Raw genomic sequence first — 26,099 nt, forward strand, 5'->3', positions numbered from 1 at the left:
TCTCACCCATCATGGTGTGACGGCACCATCAGCAGAACGAATATCATACAGACAACTTACTACAATTATGTACTTTTAACGCAGAGGGATGTGAAGAAAGTGCACTTTGCATGAAGGGCACTGCTGTTGATTCGTTTTCATGCCAGCCTTCGCCACAGAGTCTGTGTGAACGATGACTTCTCCAAATGGGCGAATAAATTGAAATGAGCTCCAACAAAATATAGTTGCAAACTTTCTTGGATGCACCTATCTGCTTCACAGCGGCCGTGTGCCGACCATCTCTGCATTTTAATCTCATACCCAGTGGGTGGAAGGAAACTTTAGAGTGCGGATGAAATATGAACAGTGCCGTGTGTGCAGGGTTGTGGGGGGTACGAAGATGCTAGCATATTTTATTTCGGTTAGCGGAGACGCGACAACCTCGTGAACTTCTAGCTGGGTTGCTGTGACATACGGGCAATTGAATCCTCATCCACAGAAGTTTATTTGCTGGATCGCAGGTCACAATTCATCAGACACACACTGGCCTCTATACGCGTCCTCTCAAAGCCGTCCCACACTATCTGCGAGCCTCATCGGCGATGTATTGATTAAACACATGAAATTTGAATAAATGAGTCATAGCATCTGTATGGAGCTTTTGTAGACACCCAAAGCACTTTACATGCAAATGAGACTCACCACCTCACCACCACTGCCCACATGTGCGCACCGCAAACACATGCATATGGATGAGCAGACAATTTTAAGATATACAAAGCTCATCAAAGGTAGATGCAGAATTCGTACACAGTGTTGTGTGCCACTCAGCTATGGCCGAAGTAATGATCTTGTAGCAGCATGCTAAGTTTTTGTTAGCTGCATGGCGGAATCTAGGAGTTTAAGGGACTGTGGACATTTGTAACCAGCTGAAATATGTATCCATTGATATTCAATGTTACATTAATGTTGCTTTTCATTAGAAAATATTGCTTGTTCTTTCCAGCGCACATGTAATATTCCCAAAGGACCTCAACAGAGACGTGGCATAACTGTTGGCTTTTCTGAAATTAATCAATAGCATGAGAATGAATTCGCAGTCAGTCGTTGGTGTTTGCGATGGGTTTATTCAGGCAGTGCTGGGAGAGGGTGGCCAGACACAGGTGATGGGCATCTTTCCACTGTTTGACTGAAGCGATGGGGAAGGAATTTAATTACAGCAGTGTTCATATTGAGTAGAAACAGAAACACTAGTTCTACACTGTTGATTGTTGAAGTCTTTTGCATTAAAAATGCAGAAATCATATGAATGTGTGGCATACAGGGTCTTATGTTATGGATGTTTGTTACCAGGCGATATATTCCGAAGGACATTTTCAATTTACACCAACATCAGTCAGTCCCTACAGCGTTTAGGGTTGTTTTACAGTGCTTGGGCATAATATCCCTAAAGCTGCATAATGAGACACAAAACGAATAAATCTCAACTGGTTTTGCTGCAGGACCCATATTTTACTTTGGATATTAAACGACAATCTAACACATTACCAGCACTGATTGTTGCACAAAAGTAAAGAAAAATGTATGTATTTATATTGCCAGGAACTTAACAGACACAACAATTGTATTTTAAGGATAAGCTAAAAAGGCACAGATGTATTATTTATGCCTGTTTGATAAGATAAACAATCTTTGACCACAACAACAGCAACTGGGAAGCATTTTCCCCTTTTTTAACGTTGCAATGAAACATAAGTAGCAACCGATCGTTTTTTCTGTTTACTTGAGTTTTATGATTTAGTAAAACATTTCAGCATAGGAACTTATTTTTACTAGTTGCTTATTAGCCTGCCTATTAACATATTGGCTGTTTATTAGCACATATTCTGCATGACCATATTCTAAATCCCAAATCCTACAGTACCAATACCTAAACTTAACAACTACACAACTATCTATTAATAAGCAGCAAATATGAGTTTATTGGGTTTGTTAATGGCGAGAACTGGACTTTAAAATAATGCGACACTATTCAACATCTTTAACATAACATTCAAAATAGACTTCAAAAGATTATTTTGCTGTCATTACTATCCATGACCATATGATACTTTGCATTTTATTGTTTGCATTTAGCATTCTTGTTTCCTGACATCCTCAACCCATCAAAACAGACTGGAAACCAATTTTTAAGGTTGCAAACCACCAGTTTAAAACCACTGATATCAAACAAGTGTTCTGCTTTGTATGCCGTTTTACGAGACATTATATACTCCTCTATTGAATCCAATAGATGCACTCCTTGGAATAGTACTTATGTTAGATCTCACCACACAAGAAAACGGTAATTAGATTATTAAACAGCCAATTCTGTCAGAGGCATGCAAACATAATAATGCAATCAGAACTTGAACATGGTCTGCGCCACAATCAATTTTTCCCCTCATATGAAACATGCATTTGCCAGAGCGTCACGCATTTATTCAGAAATTAAGCATCGCTGCACACACAATGAAATCCATTTTGAAAATGAACCCGGGCTGGTAACTGATTCCAAAGCAGACACGACTTGTAAGTCAAAGCCCATGTTTTAGCTCTGAAAAGGAACGGATCAATAGTTTTAGAGGGGTTGTGTTTGGCAGAGACAGAAGCAGTGGAGGGCAGTGCTGCTCTATCACTGATACAGACATTTACAGTGGTTGTGTAAAAGCGGTGTGCTTTCCAATTTTTCATCTGCGCCTTGTGAAATGGTACTTTTGGAAAATGAGCAGCACCACAAGGGATTCAGCCTGACTTTAGACACTCAGAAGTCTAAGTGTTCTTATTCAGCTGTCTGTTTCTTAGCTCTACCTTTCGGGCCATTTCTGGTGAATTTGATAATGATTGCGTCTCCGTTCCTCCAGATGGGCGCAGACAGCATGTTGATATTTTTATCATATTTATTTCTAAGCTGTTCAGTTTTCTTTGTGGGCCGTGGATGGCAGATCTCATTGCTGTCTGCAGCGTCTCTGTTCAGTTGAGCTGTTTGGTTTCTCTGTTTACTCGACGGGAGCCCTTGCCGGATCTGTTGTCTTTTCACAGATGTTTACTTAGACAGATAGGACAAAGCTCAACCAACTAATAATGCTAATTGCTTCCATCTGCTCCGCCGCAGCTGTCAATAGCCATTTTAGTCAATCCCAGCAACCATCGTTCACCCTGCATTCTTATTAGCCGGCCCGCACTGCGTCTGCAGCTGGAGAGAATTCTGCCGGAATGTTCCGGAATGAAAAGATTTGGACGAAAACTAGTTTGTAGATTGGAACAGAGGAGCAAGGTTTAACATTTCAAAAGAACCAGTCGGACCACTACGTGGAAAATCCTTGCTGTTACGATGACCTTGCGCTCTAGGCTAAAACGCAAGAAATCACTCAAAAGGGGCAGACGCTTTTAGCACCTGTTGTGAGGTGGCATTTTTGTGAAGAGGTTTTAAAATCACCACCTCACTGTAACCTTCCTCCAAGAGAGCCCAGAGACAAATGCTGAAAGGTCAGGGGAACGCACTGTGTTGAGTTGTGGAGGGGAACGGTTTCTCGTTAACTGAGAGAAGCGATACAGTCCAATGAGATGAAATGTAATAAAGGTGGCAATTGAGCCCTCTGGCACTGTGAGACAGCAGGAGGTTAAAGCCGAAGTCTTTGTTTTTCTGCAAGATGACGGCTGTAAAAATGCCCTAGTGTTATTAAAGCAGGAAAAGAAATAGTAACGGTCTGGTTTAGAGGGGTGGACGTGAAGGTTGAGGCCGTATCCAATCAGATTAGAGGTTGGTGCACAGAACTGAGTGAGACTGTATTCTTTCATAGACAGCCGTGTTGAAAATAGATTATTTGGAATAGTTGTGAAAGTTGTGTGAATGGGCTTTGTGTGAGCAAGTGCTGCCGAGCCCTTTTGCCGCAATTTCTGTTTCTATGGAAACCGCAACTTCTCCGACTTCCCCATTAGGCTAATTCAAAGCAAGGCAGAGACACAAAATGAAAGCCAGAAAACTATCTTTTTCATAATAAAGTTTATTCTATATTACAAATAGTATTTTGTTCTCGACTGCAAAATAGGAATGCATTATATTTACATACACAGGTATACAATTAATTATAACAAAGTTAGAGAAGCTTGCCTTTCCGCTGGTCTCTCTCTTTCTCGCCTCCCATCAGGATAAATCTATCTTGCATCAAATCTGGAAATATTAAAAAGTCTTTTCGGACAGGTCTGTGTAATGCCTGTTGTAACACTGAGCTAAAAGGACTTTTTAGTTCTTATAAAATGTTTAAGGTGGAAACTTTATCAGGTATTTTGGGTGTAAAGGAAAGGTTAAACGTACATGAGAGATGAAACGTGAAACACAGGATCAGAGTAATGAGGGAATCCAGGAACATATCAGCTTTCCAATCCAATCATCATCAGCTCATTTAAAACCTCTGTGGACTTTATAAATGAGTTCCCAGAAGAAATAATGAAACACTTTCTAGTGTCAATTCTGAACTCATTTCCAAGATTCATTATTCATTAACAAATATCAGTGTTGAAAGATTTACTAAAATAATAATAATAATAATGAAAATACCTAACGTGGTGACAGTGGTATTTTATTGGTTTATCTCATTAAAATCATTAGTCGGGGGCAGCTGTGTACCTGAAATCCTCAAATACCTCAAAACAATCCTCTGTTACTAAGCTACACCAAAAAACAACAAAACAAAAGGGAGCTCAAAGCAGTCACACATACAGAGAGACAATATCCAAAACAACATTAAAAAATAATTTGGTGTAATGCTAATGGAATCCTGAAAACATTAGGTTGCATCAAAATGATTCAAATGCACAGAAAAAGCAGGAATAAAATATACAGACAGATAAGGAGAACAATGACTGAACACATTCAGGGAATCAACTCTTTGGAGTTGCACATTAAAGACGTACAGTAAAAAACACAAATGTAATGTTTTGTGATAGTATGTTAGGTGTCACTGGACTGGCATGTGAGGTTGTCATCACATTTGCCCGGCGTGAACGAGAACTCTCAGATGGACGGCCTTCGAGAAAGGCAATCCACCTGACAGGAAGAGCAAAGGAGTCTGATGGAAGTCTAACAAGAGTTTGGTTTGGTTTAGAAATCCCTAGTAGTATTAGATAAATTGATAGCAAGGCAGTTCATTTCATATCATCCAAATAGGTCAGCATGCAAGGGTATATACTATATCTGCTAAAGGTTTGACCTTAGTCTTATTAGTATCTAACACATTCACATAACATGGTCATGGCAGTTAAATGGAAGGGTCAGGATAAAGGTTCCACCTTAACAGAGGTTGCAATTTTGAAGATGACAGCCACTTTTTCCATCTCGTTCTTCCAAGCAAAAGAAAGAAAAGAACACATCCACATCATCAATTGCAAGGCTTATATTTTTCTGTTTTCCTTTTTTCTTTTTTTTTTTCTGAAGTTTAAATTGAAATACATGCGCTGAAAAAGCCAATAAAGCACCCAAGGTGGACCGGGGCAGATTCTCCACACATTCACATCACCACATAGGGTACGCTGTCAAGGGGAAAGAGGGGTTCAGAGGACAGAGGAAAGGTGGGCAGCTAAATTATCTCTTTCCCTTTGTCAAAGTTACATCCAATACTTGTCACGTCCTCGTCATGCCATCCGTTTGCTTTTGGAGAGGTTAAGCCCAGGTAAGATTCTTCTCTCAAGGCTGCCATCAACACTTTAACAGCAAGCCCTTAAACTTCAGATCGGGATTTCTTTCTCCATTCCCAGTTGTGCAATAACCGAACACGGACACGCAAGGGTAAGTACGGCCTCTGTGCTGCACACAGAATAATGGACAGAAACAAATACGAGGCTGCAGACAGAGCCATAGATTCGTTCTGCAGGTCATAAAACAAACAATGCCTTGTGTTCGCTTTCTTAGGGGTCATTTATTCGCTATGCTCTTTTTTAAAAATTGGGCTCCTTTGGTTTTCTGCTGACCACCTTGTCCATGTGTGGGTTTTTCTAGAGGCTTCCAGAGTGTTCGTTTGGGTGGGACCCTGTGGCAGTTTCAACAACCCACCATTTCCCCATTTAACAGCTAATTCTGAGTAGAATATTTTGTAATTAAAGTCCCCCTACTGGATGTGTGAACTGAGACACCTATTGAATGTGCTTTTTTTGTTGTTAAGATTACTTCGTCCTCTTGCAGCACAGCGTAGGTCCTGGCAACCTCGCTGGAGTACAGAGAGAAGGTGTCGCTCTCTGGAAGAGGTGTGTGTGTGCTTGATTCTAAGGGGGTCGAACCTTGGCTTCTCCTCCACTCATCTGGATAAGAGAGGATCAATTTAGATGTGCACAAGCCGGATAAATGCCGAAATGAAGGCTGGGGGTGAAGTGGTGAAGATGTGGGTATCCCACAAGAAGACAGTTCCTGTCTTTTAGTTTCACTGTCAAGTAAGGTCCTGGAAGAAACAAAAGAATTGAAGCACTAACTTGCCACATCCTGCTAAACGCAGAGGGTTTAAACAAACCTCGCTGTCTTCAAAGTGAGAATAAGCAGTCGGGATTCTCAAGGCTTGATTGTTCTCTTATCAAAGCATATAAATGATCTTGCTTTTCCCATAAATCCAGTGTCCTCGAGGTGTTTTGTGTCTTTTGAAATGGCCCGAATGGACTGCATTCTTCTGATGCATGCAGTACCATTTTTTGTCTCGCGTTTCTGTGTTTAATAAAGGTACTACAATGAACTGGACTCTATATTAGCGTCGTACACTACCATAGTCATAAAAGTCAGAATGAATTGACACCAAACATTGTGGTTTCTGCTTATCAGCTAAATTTTGAAGGCAACAGAAATGTTTTTTTCTTTTCCAGTCAGGGGAGAAGGATGGAGGATGCAGTGACGTGGGACTCGTAGGCAGCCACCCCTCCTCTACACAGCAGAGCAGGATGGCCGCCCACTCTACTGCATCATGGGTAATATAGTCCTTGGCTCCTCCGCCTACCCTCCAGTTCCCATCTCTACTCTTCTAGGAAGCAGAGCTAATATGATGCAAACGCTTGTTTTGTGGGAAGATTGCAAACAGAAGAGATGAAATAGATGGACAGGTCTTCACTCAGGCACGGCTCGGTTTCTGATGGATCTCCCAGTGCACTCTGGGAAATGCGGTCCTCAGCTCTCCAGGCTCATGAAGGCAACCACCTGCTCCAGCTTATAGGCCAGTCTCTGTTTCCTGGCACCATCATCCTGCTCCAGAGCAGACACAATCTGCCAGAGGGAGATGACACATCAGTTACACATGCCTCCAAATAACCACATATTCCTCTCATCTACACGTTTTTTAAATTTTTTTGTATAATATATCTCGGACATGTTCTTAACAGGCATAGTGGTGATTTAACAGGTCCATACCTCTTCTGTATATTTGCCCACATAAGAGTAGATCTCGCTGAGGGAGCTCATGCTGTTGAACTCGTTCATGTGCATACGGGACTGTTCTGCCAGATATGCGTTCATATCCTGATCACTGATCGCAGGCATCTTACTAATGTCAGAGTAATATCTGCAGAGAAACATAGAGAAACAGAAATAGCACAGGTTATTTAATGAATATTTAGAACTTGGACAGGTGACAGGACTTCAGTTCTTGCTGTCTTTTTATACTTCATGTGGAATAAGAATAGCATGTTTCAGGGTCATTTCTGGGACAGAGTGAGAGGTGTCACGCCTCTCCCAATCAGTTTGCCATTTACTTTCTGTGGCAGTACAGCTGCGGCTTACATCAGTGAGTGACTGTGAGTCTTAATGAGCTGCTGTCCTTGAAAGTTTTCCAGCGATCAGCCGAATCTATAGGATGCTGGAAATACTCAATAAATGTTTACCCATGCATATGATGACACTAAACACACTCTAGCACATCCAAAACAAAACGTTCACAAAAAAGCACACTGTTATTAAAAATACAAGTACTCTTCCAAAACCTTTGCCTGGGCAGACAGCATTGCAACAGTCATACTGTATGTGATTTGGAACACCCTAGTTAGGCAAAAGCTTCTTGCATCAAAACTTGCAACTTGCATGTTGATAAGCTAATGCTGTGATACACTAATAAGCTTAAAAACACAGTGCACACGGACAGTTTTTATCCAAAACTTTAATTTTGAATGAAATATGGTTATTGTAGTACATATTTATCTTGCTTCATTCACCACCTTGGATTTTTCCACTCAACACGTCAATGCATTCTGGGATTGCCTTTTCATGGAGGATACATGTGATGCTAAGGGGTAGCATCTTATGAGGCAGTATAATTAAGATGCCAATCTTTTGGAACAGCCTTCATGCCTGGTGAGTGCCCACGATGACTTAAAATTCTGTCTCTGTAGGCAGCTCACTAGGTTTTGGAACAGAGCAACACTATCTGTTGTCTTTAGGTGGCTGGTGCGTGTGAGTGAGTGTGAGTGTGGAGGAAAAGCAATCAGTCACTGTCACCTGCAGCTGCAGAAGCTCTGTCGACTCTTTAATTAAGGCAGGTCATTTACATTTTTAATTCCTGCACCATGCCAACTCCTGGACTCAACACACTGACTGACTAACCGGTGGCGTGCGTGTCTGTTTCAGGCTCCCTTGAGCATCCTGAGTAGCAAGTACGTGCTGCAATGCACCATGGGGCATCAGTGGGGGAGAATGGCATTGTGAAAAATGAGAGATAGTGAGGGTTTGTAATCTCTAGGTATGGCCTTTCCAAAGGAATCTATTCTCCAGTGACAGGTACACCTAAAAAGAGTTTAGCTTCTCTCTCTGCGCCTCTCTGTGTCCAGGCTAATGACTGGAAGCTTGTTTGGCACTAATTAATACCACGTTTAAATGTCAGCTGTTCGTCAGCCAGAACGAATCCATGCTGGCAATTCCCTTGTATCGTGCATATACTGCAAATGGCTAAAAACAGAGTTGCTACATACTGACTATGACTTTTACAGAAATATTAATGAAGAACTGGAAATGGCATTTAAAAATAAATGGCATAAAGATTAGAATTATAATATTTATATGTTAATTACTATATATATATATTTGTGGTGTAACGATACACATATTCATATTGAATCGTTACGCATTACAAAAGGAATGATTCATGGGACTAATCCTATCAAATTTGGAAAATAAAAGAGCTATAAGTGTGTGAAATATAATGTTCTCAGTGCCACTGCGTTCATCAAGACAGCTTAAATGACATAACATGCAACATGCGTTCTGCACAGCAATAACCTCGTCTTGCTGGGGTGCTTGTCTTGTATCGACAATTTCCAGAGTTATCGTCAAAAACAACTATTATTGGCAATATTAAGAGGATTTGGCATTTTCAGTTAATTTAGGCCTGTTATATTCTTATTTTCACTATGCCGGTTATTATTATGAATTTACTTTTCGGCTTATTAAATTAAAATTACAACTAATTTGCCCTGCAATATTAGACTACCACATAACTGACGCGCCGTGAGGATAACTATTTACTCGTCTATTGTAAAAAAATATATATATACAGTGGGGCTCGAAAGTTTGGGCACCCCTTGCAGAAATTGTGAAAATATGAGTAATTTTCAAAAAATAAGAGAGATCATACTAAATGCATGTTATATTTTATTTAGTACTGTCCTGAGTAAGATATTGTGCATAAAAGATATTAACATTTAGTCCACAAGACAAAAAAAATGCTGAAATTATTAAAATAACCCCACTCAAAAGTTTGGGAACCCTTGGTTCTTAATACTGTGTGCTGTTACCTGATGATCCTCGGCTGTCTTTCTGTTTTGTGATGGTGGTGCATGAGTCCCTTGTTTGTTCTGAACAGTTAAACTGAGCAGCGTTCTTCAGAAAAATCTTTAAGGTCCTGCAGATTCTTCAGTTTTCCAGCATCTTTGCATATTTGAACCCTTTCCAGCAGTGACTTTATGATTTTGAGATACACCTTATCACACTGAGGACATTTGAGGGACTCAAACACAACTATTTAAAAAGATTCAAACATTCACTGATGCTCCAGAAGGAAACAAGATGCATTAAGAGCTGGGGGGTGAAAACTTTTGAACACAATGAAGATGGCCAAATTTGTCTTATTTTGTTGAAATATAATTTTTTTCCATTTAGTTCTGCCCTTCGTAAGCAACAGAAGATACTTTTATGTTTCCCGGTACACAAATTAAGTACAATTTGCCTTGATCTTCAAATTCCAAAAGTTTTCACCCCCCAGCTCTTAATGCATCTTGTTTCCTTCTGGAGCATCAGTGAATGTTTGAATCTTTTTAAATAGTTGTGTTTGAGTCCCTCAAATGTCCTCAGTGTGATAAGGTGTATCTCAAAATCATACAGTCACTGCTGGAAAGGGTTCAAATATGCAAAGATGCTGGAAAACTGAAGAATCTGCAGGACCTTAAAGATTTTTCTGAAGAACGCTGCTCAGTTTAACTGTTCAGAACAAACAAGGGACTCATGCACCACCATCACAAAACAGAAAGACAGTCGAGGATCATCAGGTAACAGAACACAGTACTAAGAACCAAGGGTTCCCAAACTTTTGAGTGGGGTTATTTTAATAATTTCAGCATTTTTTTTGTCTTGTGGAATAAATGTTAAAATATTTTATGTACAATATCTTACTCAGGACAGTACTAAATAAAAAATAACATGCATTTAGTATGATCTCTCTTATTTTTTGAAAATTACTCATATTTTCACAGATTCTGCAAGGAGTGCCCAAACTTTTGATCCCCACTGTATATATATATATTAAAAAATCTTTTAAAATTGTTGTATAATGAATTATAGGCCTATAATTAAAATATTATCACTTGAGTTATCAATAAAAAAAATCTATGAAATAAAAGCTTAAGCCCACTTCAAGCACCGACTTTCAAAAACAGCCTGTTTAACACGAAATACTTTTCTTCTCATTTTTTTTCCACTATGTATGGGCCACAAGATAAAATATTAAGAGAATAAATGAAAACAGTTAGCTATATACCGTTATCAGTGTATGTTGAAGTAAATTGGTCTCTCATCGTCTCTGAGTGGACATGCAGCATCAGATACAGAAAGCTATGTCAGATCTGAGATGGTCACTGGCATAACTCTTGTGCAAAGTTTGATATCCATTGACTCGCCTTCATGTTTTAAAACCAAAATTGCGACATTAGCATTCCGTATATATATATATATGCTGGGCAATGATTAATTGTGATTAATCGCATACAAATACAAGTTTTGTTTATATAATATAATGTGTGTGTGTGTACTGTGTATGTTTATTATGTATATATATATATATATATATATATATATATATATATATATATATATAAAGAGACATACACACAGAATATACTTTGAAAATACATATACATGTACATAAAATATCTATTTCATATGTACATAATATATGTATTTACATGTGTTTATATTACATAATAAATATTCACAGTACACATATATTATGTACACAACAAATTTTATTTCGGATGTGATTAATCGTTGTCCAGCACCCTATAAAAAAAAGATTTGTATGAACATGTTCTCAAGGGCATGGTACCCCTGACAGTGAATTTAGCTTCCTCCTCTGTTTTAGGGGAAAGAGGTAAATGAGGCAGCCTTTGGTCAGTGTTTGTCCCTCATTTACCTCTTTCCTCTAAAACAGATCAACCCCTGCATTTATGAAGACATGAAAGGATCAAAGGCAGCACTTCAGCACCTGTCCTTGACTCTCTCGCTTTCTTTCTGTCTTTTTTGCTGGGTAATTTTAGCATGGCCCTCTTCATGTGCCCTGCAGTCTTGAATGAGTGTACGAGTCTCAGCATGGTGTGCATTTCTAATCTGTAACTCTCTCTTCTCAAATCATCTGACAAACAGAAAACAGAAGGACTGTCTCAGTTCGCACAGATTTGTCACCTATCAGGATATCACCGAAAACAACCAATTAAGGAGCAACGTGAGAGCTGTAACTCAGAACAAAGAATGTATCTTTGAGAACGTATTTTACCTGGTTTACACACGTAGATGTCAGCACCTATAATTAAAGAAGGCTTTTCTCACCTCAGTAGGCACGTTTTAGTATGATCTCAGTCCTTAAAGATGTGTAACACATTAGCTAATGCATGAAAATGAGCTTTCTCTCCATCTCAGCTCTTTTGTAGTGAATGTGAGCTGGCAGCATGATTACACTCTTATCATTTTCCCCATCACGCTCGTCTGCCAGCTACCCATCTCCTCCTGAAGCCTCTAATATCTCACGGCAAATAAACACGTTAGTCAGAGGCTGAGGGTCAGTGTGCGTGAGCAGAGACACACGGCGCTGATGAGTTTTATCAGAGCTGTTTACTGTAGGGTGGTGGGCTGGAGTAGACCAGCGCTGTGTGCCGAATTGAGCACAAAACAATAGAACCATTTAAAGCTCTTTCACTGTGTCCAAATGTGCTTAATTCCATATTATATAGCATGTGGGGAAAAAAAATCATAGCATTCAAAAAAGAGTTGACGAGAAGTACCATGGGAGCCATGGGAGAGGAGATGTGAATGAAAGGGATGCTGGTAGGTCATGTGACAACATCTGCATTTCATTCATACTATCTATATACTCTGATGAGACAAGGGAGACACTGTCTCCTCAAAACATTGACTGAGAAAAGAAATCCATAGTACAATAATAAATCAATGCCAAAATATAACATTAAAAAGTGTATAAATAACTTGCTTTTTTTCTAAAGAAACATTGTCCAACAGACCCCTTAAACTTGCAAAGCATGTGGTGAGTTTCGTGGGGGTGAAAGAAAATGAATGGGGGCAAGTCATGGGAGAGGAGGCAATGGCTCCATAGCGATATGATTGAATATGATTGATTATGTTCGGAATGCATTAAAGGTAATGACCCAGATGCAGTACCTACTAGACAGCATGCAATTTCGGATGCAGCTTTTTACAGTCATTGCATATAGGAAGATGGAGTTCTTTAGCTTTATTTACCCATGATTCTCCTTTTTTGGCATTGTTGAACTCAAGAGTTTCTGACCCAGTGGATTGTGGGAAAAGCAGAAAAGTTTGTCTCTCTCACCAAACAGTGACTAATTGCTCTGGTGCAGTGTTGGGTAGACCCAGAAGATCTACTGAACCACAATAGAGCTGCAATTCATCATCCTGGAGCTCTACAACACACTTCAGTCTGATTACCAGCAGCTACACACACACACACACACACACACACACAACCTGCAGGACATAATAAAATACTGGGCTCTTATTCACACCGATACCCACACAAACACTGTATCTTTGCATCTCCTCTGATTAAAAACAGTGCACCTTATAAATAGTTTCTCATTCTCCCACACACTCACACTAAAACATTCTAGCAGTTTCTACAGAATTGCTTCACAATAAGACCTTAGAACCATGCAAACCATAGGAAATCTACTTTCCTGATAGGTGTTTGTCAGGTTGCAGTGCTCCACCAGATACCATGAATGACAGTCTTTAGGTTTGCCTGTTTAATCACTTATAAACATAGTAATGCTCTTGCTCACCTCTCCACCCAGCTCTTGTAGCTGGGAATGTCCTTGGCATACAGCAGCTTGTTAGAGGGGGAGTCTTTGCCCAAGCGGTGCTCTGACGTCGAGCAGGAATCCATGAAGGTTTGCGCTACCACAGACAGACAGGCGTCCGTGATGCTGCTCTTATGGATGTCGAACACAAACTGTGGGTTCTTGATCACATTCACCCAGAACCGTAGAGGTAGACTGTGGAGAGCAGAGAATGTTTTAATGGCATTGTATTTTCAAAAGCTCTTTTAATGCATGAGAAAGCAGTTTTGGAACAGGAAGCAGTGGCTTTATGAAACCTCAGACTGCTTTTAAATGATCTGAATATATATTGACTAGATAGATACTGATAAATTAAATTTTAATTTAGATGTGCAGATTCAATTTTTCCAGTCTGAAATGGCACCATGAGTATTTGCGCCATACTACGAGAGCTTTACTAATACATCTCATATTAGTTTGTTTGTATCTGAGCTCTCCCCTGCAATTGTGCACCAGTCCAAAACAATAAACGTATACAAGGCTACTTTATACCCCTGCCCATTTGTGCAAAAATGAAATCAACTTTGCACGTGCACGTCTCAAGGGTCTCAGATGTTGTTTGGTCTGGGACTTGTGTCAGAGACTGCAGAGTTCTCATTAGTTTTCAAGACAGCTTGGCTTTTGTCTTAGATAACAAAAACTGAAGAGAGGAGACGAGGGACTAAGAAAGGACACTGCAGTGAAATGGACGCAGTGTTTCGCATCAAAGGAAAAGAGAGAGAAAACAGTCAACAAAAGCTTTTCCATAGCAGCCTCCTTTCTGTTGCCCTCTGAATTCATTCAACAATAAAAACTGCACCAAAGAGGATTTAGAGCGCAAACCATGTATTATGACTCCCAAATTAATCAGAGAGAATCAACTGGGATTATCTGCGCTCTATCAAAAGGATATCAATGCTTTAACAATGAGCTGACACTCTCGTAAACCTGCCACAGCTGGCATCTGTGAAGATCATATTCTCTGTACAGAACAAAAAACAGGACGTGCCTAAAGCGCCATACTTTAGAGAGCTCTCAGCGGAGAGAATGAGTGGATCAGGAGATGGGAATGATGTCTGGATGGACTAGATCCCAGCTAAATATAGCACTCAGCTCAGCGCAGCCCTCTCTGGGAAAAGCCTCACATTCTTCTGTCAAATCTTTTGGGTTTCTTGTGTAAAGGTAGAAATATTTGTAATTTGTGAAATGGTTCCGATGTCATAGGGAACCACTGCTTAATGTCCAATAGAGTGCCTAAAATAATGTCTAATTTATCTAAATATTCAAACTAGTTGATTAGTGAGGTTTATCTAGAAATGCATTTGAGGTCAGGTGAATTGAGGTGAACCTAATTCTACAGGACATTAAATGTGCGATCACATCATTAAAATTCTGTGAAACTTCTGCCAAATTTCACAGGCAAGAAAGGTGCACCGTGTTGACCAACTTGAACCCATTGTGAAATCTGCATGGAAAAATCTTTTTTTTTCACCTAATTGTGTGGAATCCTAATGAAAAAACCCACAAAAATTTTCTGAACAATGCTGAACGTGACTGCAACTTGGACCAATCGACTAGTCTATTTTGAAAAGATGTGCTTTTTGACTAAAGTATGTAACAGCATCAGATGAATAGCACATTGGTAGCCACTGCAATGTGCCAATGATCATTTGCATAGTTTAACTTTTTTAACTATGTTGCATCATCACCGTTGCCTCAAATTTCCAACTCATAAACTCATTGCAACAAATCACTGTCAGTGTGCACACCCCTTCAATACTAAAGCAATAGCATTCATTTTGTTCATCTGCATTTTGAGTAGCTCAACAAAGAGAGTTAATTTTACCACATTAAACAAACTGCTCTGATTATCTGTATCTCTGCATTGACAGCTTCTACTTTGATTGACAGGCTGTACCGCCCAATCCTCGCCCAGTCACAAGAAAGACAATGGCATGATGGATGATTCACAAGCGCCTCGTCCATCAGCAATCCATCTCTGCCTGGCTTTGGTTAAAGATCTGATGCTTAAGGCTTCCTTTGATGCATCTGAAGACGAGATTTGTAACAAAACTGGGGAATCCATCATTTAAGTTGTGATTTATTTGAATGAATCCCTTTGGGTTTGCTAAAAGTCAATCTAGATGTTTATGGGATTCACACAGAAAGGACCCCACCCACTGATAGTGCTGTAAATTTGCATTTGCTTTATGCATTGTTTTAGCACTAGATTCACCTAATCTATGTGAATCATATGGCCTTTTAAAATTGTTTTTAGGTTCAATGGTTCAAATGTGCTCGATTATGGGTGGTTAGTGATTAACGATTAAAAGTTTTTTGCTGAAATACTTGATTTGGCCAGTTTAGACTGTTATTCTCGCCACTAATATTAAATAAGTGTTTGTCTGTGTAGGACACACTCAAATAAGAGGACAAGGAAGAGATTTGGACATCATAAGTTGCCATCCGGATTGTCTGGAAGTCTCTCATTTGCAAAATCAATCAAAACGAGAAAAGCCTCACTGCACCCTGTAAAAATAATTTCACTTCCCCATTAAGAACAATAATAACTGGTAAAGAGAATTGATGAGCAAACACTAACAGGCTGTAAACAAAATAGTGATTATGCCTGTGCTTTTATGGCCAAAAGCATTTAGCTTTAGAGTGTTCAAATCCTCTATAGACAGCAAATATGCCCCACCCATGGCTCTGGTCCAATTAACGACTTGTGTGGTGGCAGCAGCACATCGAGCCACACAAATAAAGCTGAGCCTGTTGTTTTGTGCACAATATCTGAAAATGGAGCTATTTCATTCTCTGTGAGAGACATTAGTTGTCAGCAAAAAGCTGGGTAGCAGTGCATTAGTCCTGTAGAAGACCCTCTCACACGCATTAAAAAATATCACAGATGCCACAGTGGCATCGGGCTGTAATGCCCGGCGATGAGTGTGAGATGATAAATCGCTATTTAACGTTCCACTCTTTGCGAGAACGATTCCATTAATGTGCAATGCAAGAGTGACCCTCTGTGCTCTCCTAAAACACTTAACGCTCTCAAATGGCCCCGAAACACACTGCAAGGGAAGACGGGGAGAAATTAGGTCTATAAAACAGAGCAAATAGGGACTGTACCCACCACCCCCCTGCCATGCCCTCACATCAATATCATCACTTTATCCCCCATAGCCCTTTGGGGTGGTGCGTGATGGGACGTTGGTAGAGGCTAATGATAGATTACCACTCATTACATGTAATGCCAAGCTTTCCTTTCCCCTCTCATCCACTCCACCCCCTCTTCCTTTCTCACTCAATCTGCTAGTTGTTTATTTAACCCCCACAACCCTCTTCCACCATGGGGACATGCCTCTAAATTGGTTGGGTGAAATTAATTTGGAAACGAGCTTTATTAATTCCTCTCATACTCATTGCCATGGTGATGTCCATGGTTACAGCTACATTAGCGGCAGTTTCAAGGTATCTGCTTTTATGGGTCTGTTACTAGAGTTTTGCCATTTTTAGTTTATTTTTAATTTAGTTTGCATTATATATGGACCTATTTTTCATATATACATTTTATTCAAAATTATATGAGGTTATGAGGCCTCTTACCAGTTGCTCTTCCATGTGTGTCTGACATGCGGGTCGTGAATGCTGTGCTTGTCGGCCTGCTCATCCAGGAAGTCAAACATGTACTTGATGGCAAGAGGAAGGGCACTTCCTCTGTGTGCTGTGCTGAAGATGGTCTCAAACAGGTCGTCCACAAACTTCTGTAGAGTGCCCTGAGGAACCACAAAGAGATGGAGAACAGGGTTAATTTTCATCCATCCCATCCAATTCACTCTGTGTCCTATGCCTTATTTGAATGACAAATACACTTGTGTTATCAGCATTACAGAGGCAGGCCATATACGAAGACCCTGCATGGACCTGATATTTAGCAATGACATGAGCTGCTGTGTTCCTCAGAACAGTTATCTGTGTTTATGAGTATTTGTGGGCCAGCTGTCAGTAATCCCACCATCGAAACCAGCGTTCCTGAATCAAGCTCTTAGATAGAGAAAATGTTACTTTGAGTTCACCTTTAATATCACGTAACAGAAGCGATTCTGCCTAAGCTGCTTTGTGCGGATGGATTAACGTCCACCCCGCACCATTGACCCTAATTTGATTTAATGGCAGCGAGTCTAAGAAGGAGAGAAGACGACAGAATCTAATCCACTTGTAATGAAAGAACTGATAGGATGCACGGAAGAGAGAGAGAGGAAAGTATCAAAAAGCGCCACCCGTATCTCGCAGCCAGCACCGGCTTCGCATCCGGATGAGGTGTGCACAAGGCACAGCACACAAAATCCTATTTCCGTTTGAGCAGACGGCAAGAGTCGACGGGGAAGAAGAAAAAAATCCCGTTAGCTGACAATCACGACAATAATTCTACTGTGTCCCAGATCCCTGACAGCTTATCTTTTCCCTATGAAGATGAAAATACATATTTCTCACTCGCGCCCTGTATCAACGCAGCGACAGCTGCAGGAGGCAGGCAACAGGGATGGCAGCGAGGGTTCTGACAGGTGTCATCCTGTGTGACGACTGACATCATCATTAGTCGCCCAGAAACCAAAGTGGCTATTTGCAGCCGTTTGAAATGTACCTGGTCATTATAGCGCACTTAAAAGCATGCTATCAGACACAGGCAGGCAGATGGAGAAGCATTAAACTTCAAATAATCATTTTCTGGACAGGTGAGGAAAGAACATTTGTGTAATTGCAAACAGAAAGAGGAGGGAAAAGTGCAGAAGACAGAACGGTGGAGGAAGAAAGATTAAATAAAGCCTGGCATAATGGAGGGAGATGGAAAAAGGTGAAGCTCACCCATCCTCAGAGACACTGATGGACCGAATGCGGAAAGCATCAGCACCCCAGGCAGATCACTGGTATTTATTGCAGGGGTGAAAGCCAAACAGTCAATTACTGTGCTGTCACACCAATCATTTTTCACCAAGAGAGATGGTGTCTGCGATAAACTGGTTATTTCACAGAAATAATCCATCTAAAAATATGACACACAGTCTGCAAGTGGAGTAGGGTAATCATTAGGGCATTTGTGCATGTGTGTATTCGAAAAACTTCATGTGAAACTCCTGCTTGGTTACATCAGGAACATTTCTTGATGGTCAGAATCACAGACACATGCAGTTCTGCAAAAAGCTGGTTTCTGTGCCAGTACTTCAGTTTCCCAGCCTTTTGGAAAACATGGACAGGGGCCTTCCCATCCAAGTTTAACAAAACACTAAATCACAACTATGGGGTTTCTTTGTGTATCTTCTATCTATGCTTTTCTGCAAGTGAGGGATCAGTACTCTGTTTACCAGCTCTGATGTGACGTCAAGTCAGTCAGTGTGAAACTAATGGAAAAAAACAGACAACCTGCAGTTTGGAGCAAACAGCATAAACAAAAACCATCTGACACTCTGGCCTATTGCGACAATCACTAACTCCACAATCTTGCCATTTGATCTCGTTCTAGAAGCTTTGCATGTTTCAGGAAGGATTAGATCTGTTCACAACTTCAACCCTTTTCGGGGCCGTTCCATACGTTCTGGCATGTGTCTGACGACTGGAATATTAAACATGGTGGCAGAGCTTACCTTGGTGGCCAACAGTCTGGTCAAGTAGATCTCCGAGACCATCTTGCTGCCACGGTCTCCCTCCTTCTGGTCTCCATGCTCATGGTTTTTCACCAGATGCCACACCTTGACGCCGCTCTCCAGGTCAGGTGTGATCATTGGTGTGCGGGAACGCAGGCTGTCCGGACTGCCCGTGTACTTGATCATGTTTTCTGTTGGAGTGAAAAGACAAAGACCCATCAGATGACGGTTCCTCCTCAATCTTCCTTTGCTGTCAATTGTCCCATGCAGCTGTTCAAATCAGTTCCTATCTGTACAAAACACATTGCCTCTTGTTGTGCAGTACTCCAGATTGGATATGAATCATTTAGAACGTATAGATGCTTAATTTTTCATCCCTCGTCCTCCAGCTCACTTTCTCTCTGGCGAACGTGCGCGTTTGCTCACTTTGGTGGACACAAAATCGAACAGGTGTCAAGCCAGATGAAATATTCATGCTTCAGCCAATAGGGAGAGATCAGCCATGACATTTTAAAAAACACAGAGCTCAATGAATGTTTACACAGTGTGAAAAAAAATTGATTGGCAAAGGCCTGATTTGGTAAGATAAAAAAAGGGTTCAGTGGCAGATGCAACAGAAATCAATCTCTCCAGGGGAAAGAAGCAGAGAGAGAGAGAGAGGAAGATGAGGATCCTGATAAAGAAAGACAATAACACCTTCAGGAAAAGAAGAGGATGACAAACAAAAAAGGAATGATGTTGAGTGTGTATATATGCATTTCTTCCCTGGTGCTGTTCACACCGCCTCAATTTGGAGTTCAAATATTCAAGACTTGATCAAATTTCGCGAGTGAGTGTTGATATATGCTGCATTAACCAAACAAGTTGTCTGTAGCACAAATTGTTCATTATAAGCACTGACTCGGTGAGCGTAGCCTATATTTGGTACAGATCTAATTAATAACCAGCCTCACAAAGGTCTCACAATATGTCTTTCCAGGTGCTTCAAAAGGTGTCTCTTGCTGAACCTGTTAGAAGAGCCTCAATGTCGTTTGAAGCTCATTCTGAAAGAGTGAAGTGATGTATGGCATTTTCTTTCTATCTTTCCCATCAGTCACACTCCCTCTCTTCTTTAAGGCTCATTTAGAGTGGAGGAAAGTATATGGAGATGAGATGATTTTAATGGTCTATTTGATGTCTATTTGGACTGCTCGGACAGCCCTGAGCTTTGATCTTGCACTTTATCAGACCCAGTCGTACTGATGGCGGGTGAATGACAGCGACGGATTCAGAGTCTCAGGAGGGAAGTCAAGTGCAAAGAGACTCATTTTCCCTGCTTTCCCCTTTGTATGCTGCAAGACTATCTCGGCTCTCTCCACATAATTCTGTTTGAGCTTCGTTCCTGGTCTCTTTTGTGAATGGCTGAGAAATTACACATTTAACATCTTTTACCTCCGAAAAACAAGACCGTTTTTTTTAACTCCTTTTCTGTTCTTAGTGACGCTCAGGTGGAATGTTACCATAACCCTCTGAAGAAACTCTAGTCAGTTGATTATTGTTTTATAAAGTGGGCCGTATGTTTTGTTTCGGAGATATGGATGCATTTTAAAATTAGAAAATGAGTTGACAAACACAAACCATATTTGCTAGCAGAGGTTCTGGAGACAGTGGAGTTGTTGACAGAGTTGTATGCGGTGACCTGCTTTGGTACGAGAGCTACCACAGAATTATCAGGCACCTGCGGACAAAGAAACAAAGATTATCATACAAAACATTTCAGACATCTTTAAAAAAGCAAGCGTGATGTCTAGAGCACCTTAATGGTAGCATAAAATTTGGGTCATTGGTCCAAAAATATATGATTTCTCATCTAGGTAAATGCTACACTGCATGAGTGAGGGACGGGAGGAGATAATCTGCTTCAATTTCAATAAGTCCCTTCCGGTGGGATGGGTCAGCTATTTAACTATATGCCTCAGCAACTGCTAACCACAGTAAGCCTTAGCATGCCAAATTCAATTAACACATGGGGGCCTCTACTCCCCAACCACACATGCCTCCATCCACATAATTTGCCATTGGATGCCTGCGGCGCTTACAGGGTTAATTGAGGTGACTGTAGATCTAGATGATGTGGGCTCAGAACTGCATGGGGACCCAAATCACAGCAGGAGGGAGAATATGGGCTTCAAAGACCATTAGGACATTATTCTTACACTCTTAACCTGTTTTCTCCCCGGACAAACTTGACATGAAATCATCCTCATTTACTCCCGTGGCCCATGAGGACAGCTGTCCAAACTTCAACTGAATCAAAAAGATATTTCTCACACCTCAGCGTAGATGAACGACTGTGGGAAAGGAGACTTCAGACAAGGGCTATATTTCCCTGGAAAGGGGCAGTTTAGAAAACAGCAGAGATTTTCTCTTTTATCTTTCCTCTGCGGGCAAGTTTACGCTTTAAGAGAGACTCCGTGTTCCTGATAACATTCAGACACGTCAGATATCCGAGATGGGGCTTATACAACCCCAATGTGAAACTTCCTAAGAAGACATCAAAGATTTAACGTCAGAGCCAGATGCATTTGTAGCACCTCGATTTGGAGGAAAGTATCAAAGATGACTTAAGACATACATTAGAAATGCACAGAGGATTCCTAAATATTTCGAATAATTTAATGTTGTATACTAAACAAGGGGAATTTGGTACTATTACAATAGAATGGAAGTCTGTCATGAGCATATATTTGGTGCAAGGACAGAAATGAAGAAATGGAAGATGGTACGGGGTGCACGGAGGGTCTCTTTCCCCCTCTTCAGCAACTCTAACAGGCTTAGGGTGTCTGATAGCTTTTTTGTCAAGGATAGCATGCCCTCCCCGACTGAAAATAAATTAACTTCTGTCTTCATTATCTCATCTCCGATTCCAATCAACAGTTAATCCATCCTGCCGCTTGCAGCCCTGCACCCATGCGCCGCCCCATGACATTTAATTTGAGTACTGTGCAGACTCCTCTCTCTCAAAAAGCTCATTTGGAGGGTGGCTTAGGGAGGAAATTATTTACACCATAATGAAGCGCCGCCTGTCTCCTCTCCACCCTAAACTGCCCCTCGCAATTCTCACATTTTGAGTGTTTATATAACTGCAGATAGACAGATTTTATCAGTCCCCTGATGAGACAGCACTGCCATACCTGACCCCTGAAACTCGATGGTCCCTGTCCAACACGTTGGAGATCTGTCAGTCAGAGTAGGTTTTCTAAATGACCTGGAGGTGCCTTGACTGCACCCTATTATACCGGTCAACGGGGGCATAAGTGTTCGATAGGGCTGAGATGCAGTGAATGTTAACTGTTAATGTGTATGTTTCCCTAAACTAGATCAACTAAGACACACCAACCAAAAGCAATTCCCATCACAGAGTATCTTTTCTCTGCTCATTCTTTTTTGTGTGCTAATCACCTCATAAAGGTTCCTTGTTTCATCTGAGATGAACATAAATAGAGCATTATACTTCTGAGCTTCATGAAAGACATTCAAATCTCTTTGTTCCAGTATTAGTTACTCTGTCAGAATCTGCACTATTATTGAAAGCCCACGCCAAAAAAACTCACGTCACGCAGAGAGCTGTTTATCAAAAGTCATTAGCTAGATCATCTAACCTGGGTGTCAAGCTACAGATCCGCCTGCACCTGCATCCCGCTGCTGTCAGATTAAATGTACTGGGACATCTGGAGATGCTGCTTTAAATAGAAACCAGCAGGTACAATGCTCATCCTCCTTCTGATTTAAGATAGATTTCAAAGGCTCCAAACAATCTTTTGGAACAGCAGATATCTTTATATGCACTAACTGAAAAAGATTTCAGTCTAAAACAGAAAATAACCTCTTTAACAATTTTTCTCACATGAAGCCTTGAAGTAGATGGTAGGGATGTTAGAAAGAAGAAAGAATGTACCCCTTCTGAAGCATTCATGTCTTGGACCTCTGGCAGTATAAAAATCTTAAACTGAACACCTCGTTACAGGAATAAGTTTACCTGGAAACGTGTCTGGTTGTGAATACTGCATACACAGGATCTTACCTGGTAGTGAGTCAGCATGTTGAGTCTTTTCCAGTCACACTCAATCTTTGTCGTGACATCTTCATCTTGAAGAATGACTCGTACTACTCTGCCTTGACGCCACTCTGCAACAAGAACACAATGATAACATCCAGTGATTAATACTCAAACTAATTTTGAAAGTGCAGCAGAACCAATTAAATTCAATTCACATGTATTTGTATATCACTTTCTACAAGAGCGATTGTTTTAATGCAGCTTTACAAGAGCATGTATTGCAATGATGCAATGTCATTTGTTCCTAATGAACAGGGAATCTTATAATTATAAAATATTAAATTATACTGTATCATTAAAGATATTAACTGTTTACAGAGTGAAATAACTTGTATAATTGCCTCTGAATATTAATTGGACACAGAAAGTATTCCAAGGACAAAAACTTTAGCAAACCACAGCAATTATTTTTCTTTGAAATATTTTCAATGCATTAAGCCACTTTAAGCTTTCACAATCAAGCAGACACACCTACTGTGATGATAAATTTGCTGCTATTTATAGTATACAGTAATCTTAAAAATGATTCTCTTTATTTTATTCAGCTTTGAAAGAAAAAGTGGAGCTAAAACAACAATAGAAGAAAAGAGGCAAGGGACAAAGGCTATACTGAGACAGAGCAGGAGAAAGAGATAAAAACGAGAGAGAAAATAAGGAGCATTTGAGAAAGGGAGGAAGGAAAGGAAAGGTAAATTAATCTCTTCTGCCCTTTGTTAGAGAGCCGGGCCTTCGTGGCCAGTGGATCGATGGGCGTGATTACAGCCACTGCTGAAAGTCACTTCCTTTTTCATCTGTAGTGGGTCGAGCATCCTGAGCCCAAACGGCCCTGATCGACCGCGCTAAGCCTCCCGCTGAGCTTGCTCTTATTGTAGTTACAGAGCTCACTAGAGATGCACAACAAAATGCGAAGATATTCTCCCACCCTCCCCTCAGCACCCACCAGCCACTGTCTGCAGACTCAGCAAAAACAGCAAAGTGAAACGGCAATGCGATGGAAATCAGCGCTGAATGAAATAAACATATCCCTTTGCAATATGATGTACAGATAACATGGCCAGGAACAAGAGAGACGTCTCTCTCATTTTTTTTTTTTGGACTCCCCTCTGCTGCAAATGAATGTATGATTGGAACGCTAGAGAAGCGAGGCCTCTTCATGCCGCCTGCTGCTATCGTTCGCTCTGATCCCAACCAGAGAAGCAAAACAGCAATCACAGGCAAGATGATGAAGCATGTCTCCGGGTGATGAGAATAACTTCAAATCTCCAGGAGAGGCCCGACCATTGTTTTATATCTCACTACAGTGCTGTCTATAAACATGCAAATGAGCCTCGGCTCGAAGCACAAACAGAAAAGTAAACAGAGGGAAGAATAGAAGCTAAAAGAAAAAGAAAACTAGAAGAAAAGCCAGAGGAAAAGAAAAAAGTATAAAGAAAGATGTGAGAAAAAGCTAAAAACACAAAAGAAAAAAGTGACTAAAAACTACAAAAAAGAAAATAAACTTAATAAAAGTGAAATGAGAAGGACAGAATAGAAATGAAGATAAAATATTGCTGAAAGCAACAACAGCAGCAGGATATAGCTGGATAGAGAATAAAGCCAAAGAGATTGTTAAAATAGAGACTGAGATGGGCTGAAGTGCATTGATTTGTCTGCATCACTCTCTCCTTCTTTCTCTCTACCTTCTCTCCCTCCATCCCTGCCCTCAGGGGACTGTGACAGAGAGAATTAAAAACAAAGGCAAGGGACAGAGACACTCCGGTCCAATCTGTCTCAGAGGGATCGAGGAGATGGAGGCTACCTCATTCCTATTACCCATTATCTTTATCTGGCTCCCGGATCAGGGCCAGAGAGTGTGCCGGGGCTCAGGAGACCCTGAGATCCGTTTACGGAATGCCGAGATGCCTCCTCTCAACCAGGGACCACCATTGCTTTATCTTACAACACACTCACAGACAGTCCTACAGACATCGTCCAATTCTCCCCCCTAATAAAACAATAATAAAACAACACGCTTGCCCGCTGGGGCCCATAAAAGCATTTTACAGAGGAGAGCCTGTCAAAAGAGGGTAAAATTATTTCTTCACTTATCATGGTCCTAATCCCTTATGGATAGACTATTGTTAGGCTACGACTAGAAATATGTCAACGAAAAAATAGATTGGTCCAGTCAGTGTGGAAGGTGTAGTGTACAGAATAAACAATCAGATTCTCATTTGGAATTTGTGGAAAAATAGATCTGCACGGATCAGCCTACCAATTTTTTTCCCAGTACTTGTAGTATGCTCCCACCTGTCAATTAGGTGTGTATAAATAAACTCACATACCGTCACAGTTGATATTTGTTTATCAGCATGTATGTTTAACAGATGCATGGAGGCGGGAAGAGCTTAGTAGTAAAAGTGCTGGAGTTGTAATGAGTATGTTGCCAGTTCAATCTCCAGAAATCAGAACAGATTAACTTTAAAATCACGGCATCTTCAATGAACTTTGGGTTAGCCTGTTGGAATTTGGTTGGAGGATGTAAAATCTGCTTTGCAATACAAAAGTTATTCATGAAATCAATGTTTATTGGCATGTTCAATCACTTCTGAGCAAGACTAAACCAGAAAAAGGATATTTAAGATGGATCCTCTTTGATACTAATGTATTGTAAGCTTTTGGCTTTGGATAAGGTGGTGTGGGAAATAACAAAATGTGCAGTTTGGAGATGGAAGGTGTGTAAAACATATTTGTAGTTCCAAAGGTTTGAAGTTAAAATT

General features: G+C 40.6%; 1 protein-coding gene and 1 long non-coding RNA gene across 3 annotated transcripts in view; one reads left to right on the plus strand and one right to left on the minus strand.

Moving 5' to 3' along the window:
- The window catches only part of LOC113060749 (uncharacterized), a 55,456-nt gene extending 48,510 nt beyond the window's left edge, over positions 1-6,946 (plus strand). The window contains exon 3 of the long non-coding RNA XR_003278290.1: positions 6,865-6,946. This is a non-coding gene — a long non-coding RNA (uncharacterized LOC113060749). The remainder of the gene's footprint in view (positions 1-6,864) is intronic.
- Positions 4,008-26,099, minus strand: part of LOC113060741 (plexin-A4) — a 214,922-nt gene continuing 192,830 nt past the window's right edge. For both annotated transcript variants that reach the window (XM_026229904.1, XM_026229895.1), the window contains 7 exons: positions 23,305-23,408; positions 20,859-20,958; positions 19,242-19,432; positions 17,206-17,375; positions 13,561-13,773; positions 7,403-7,553; positions 4,008-7,258 (listed from right to left, as the gene is read on the minus strand). In XM_026229904.1, the coding sequence (XP_026085689.1) occupies positions 7,163-7,258; positions 7,403-7,553; positions 13,561-13,773; positions 17,206-17,375; positions 19,242-19,432; positions 20,859-20,958; positions 23,305-23,408 (1,025 nt within the window). In that variant the 3' untranslated portion in view covers positions 4,008-7,162. The remainder of the gene's footprint in view (positions 7,259-7,402; positions 7,554-13,560; positions 13,774-17,205; positions 17,376-19,241; positions 19,433-20,858; positions 20,959-23,304; positions 23,409-26,099) is intronic.

This window comes from Carassius auratus, chromosome 4 (assembly GCF_003368295.1).
Source record: "Carassius auratus strain Wakin chromosome 4, ASM336829v1, whole genome shotgun sequence".
Taxonomy (NCBI): Eukaryota; Metazoa; Chordata; class Actinopteri; order Cypriniformes; family Cyprinidae; genus Carassius; species Carassius auratus.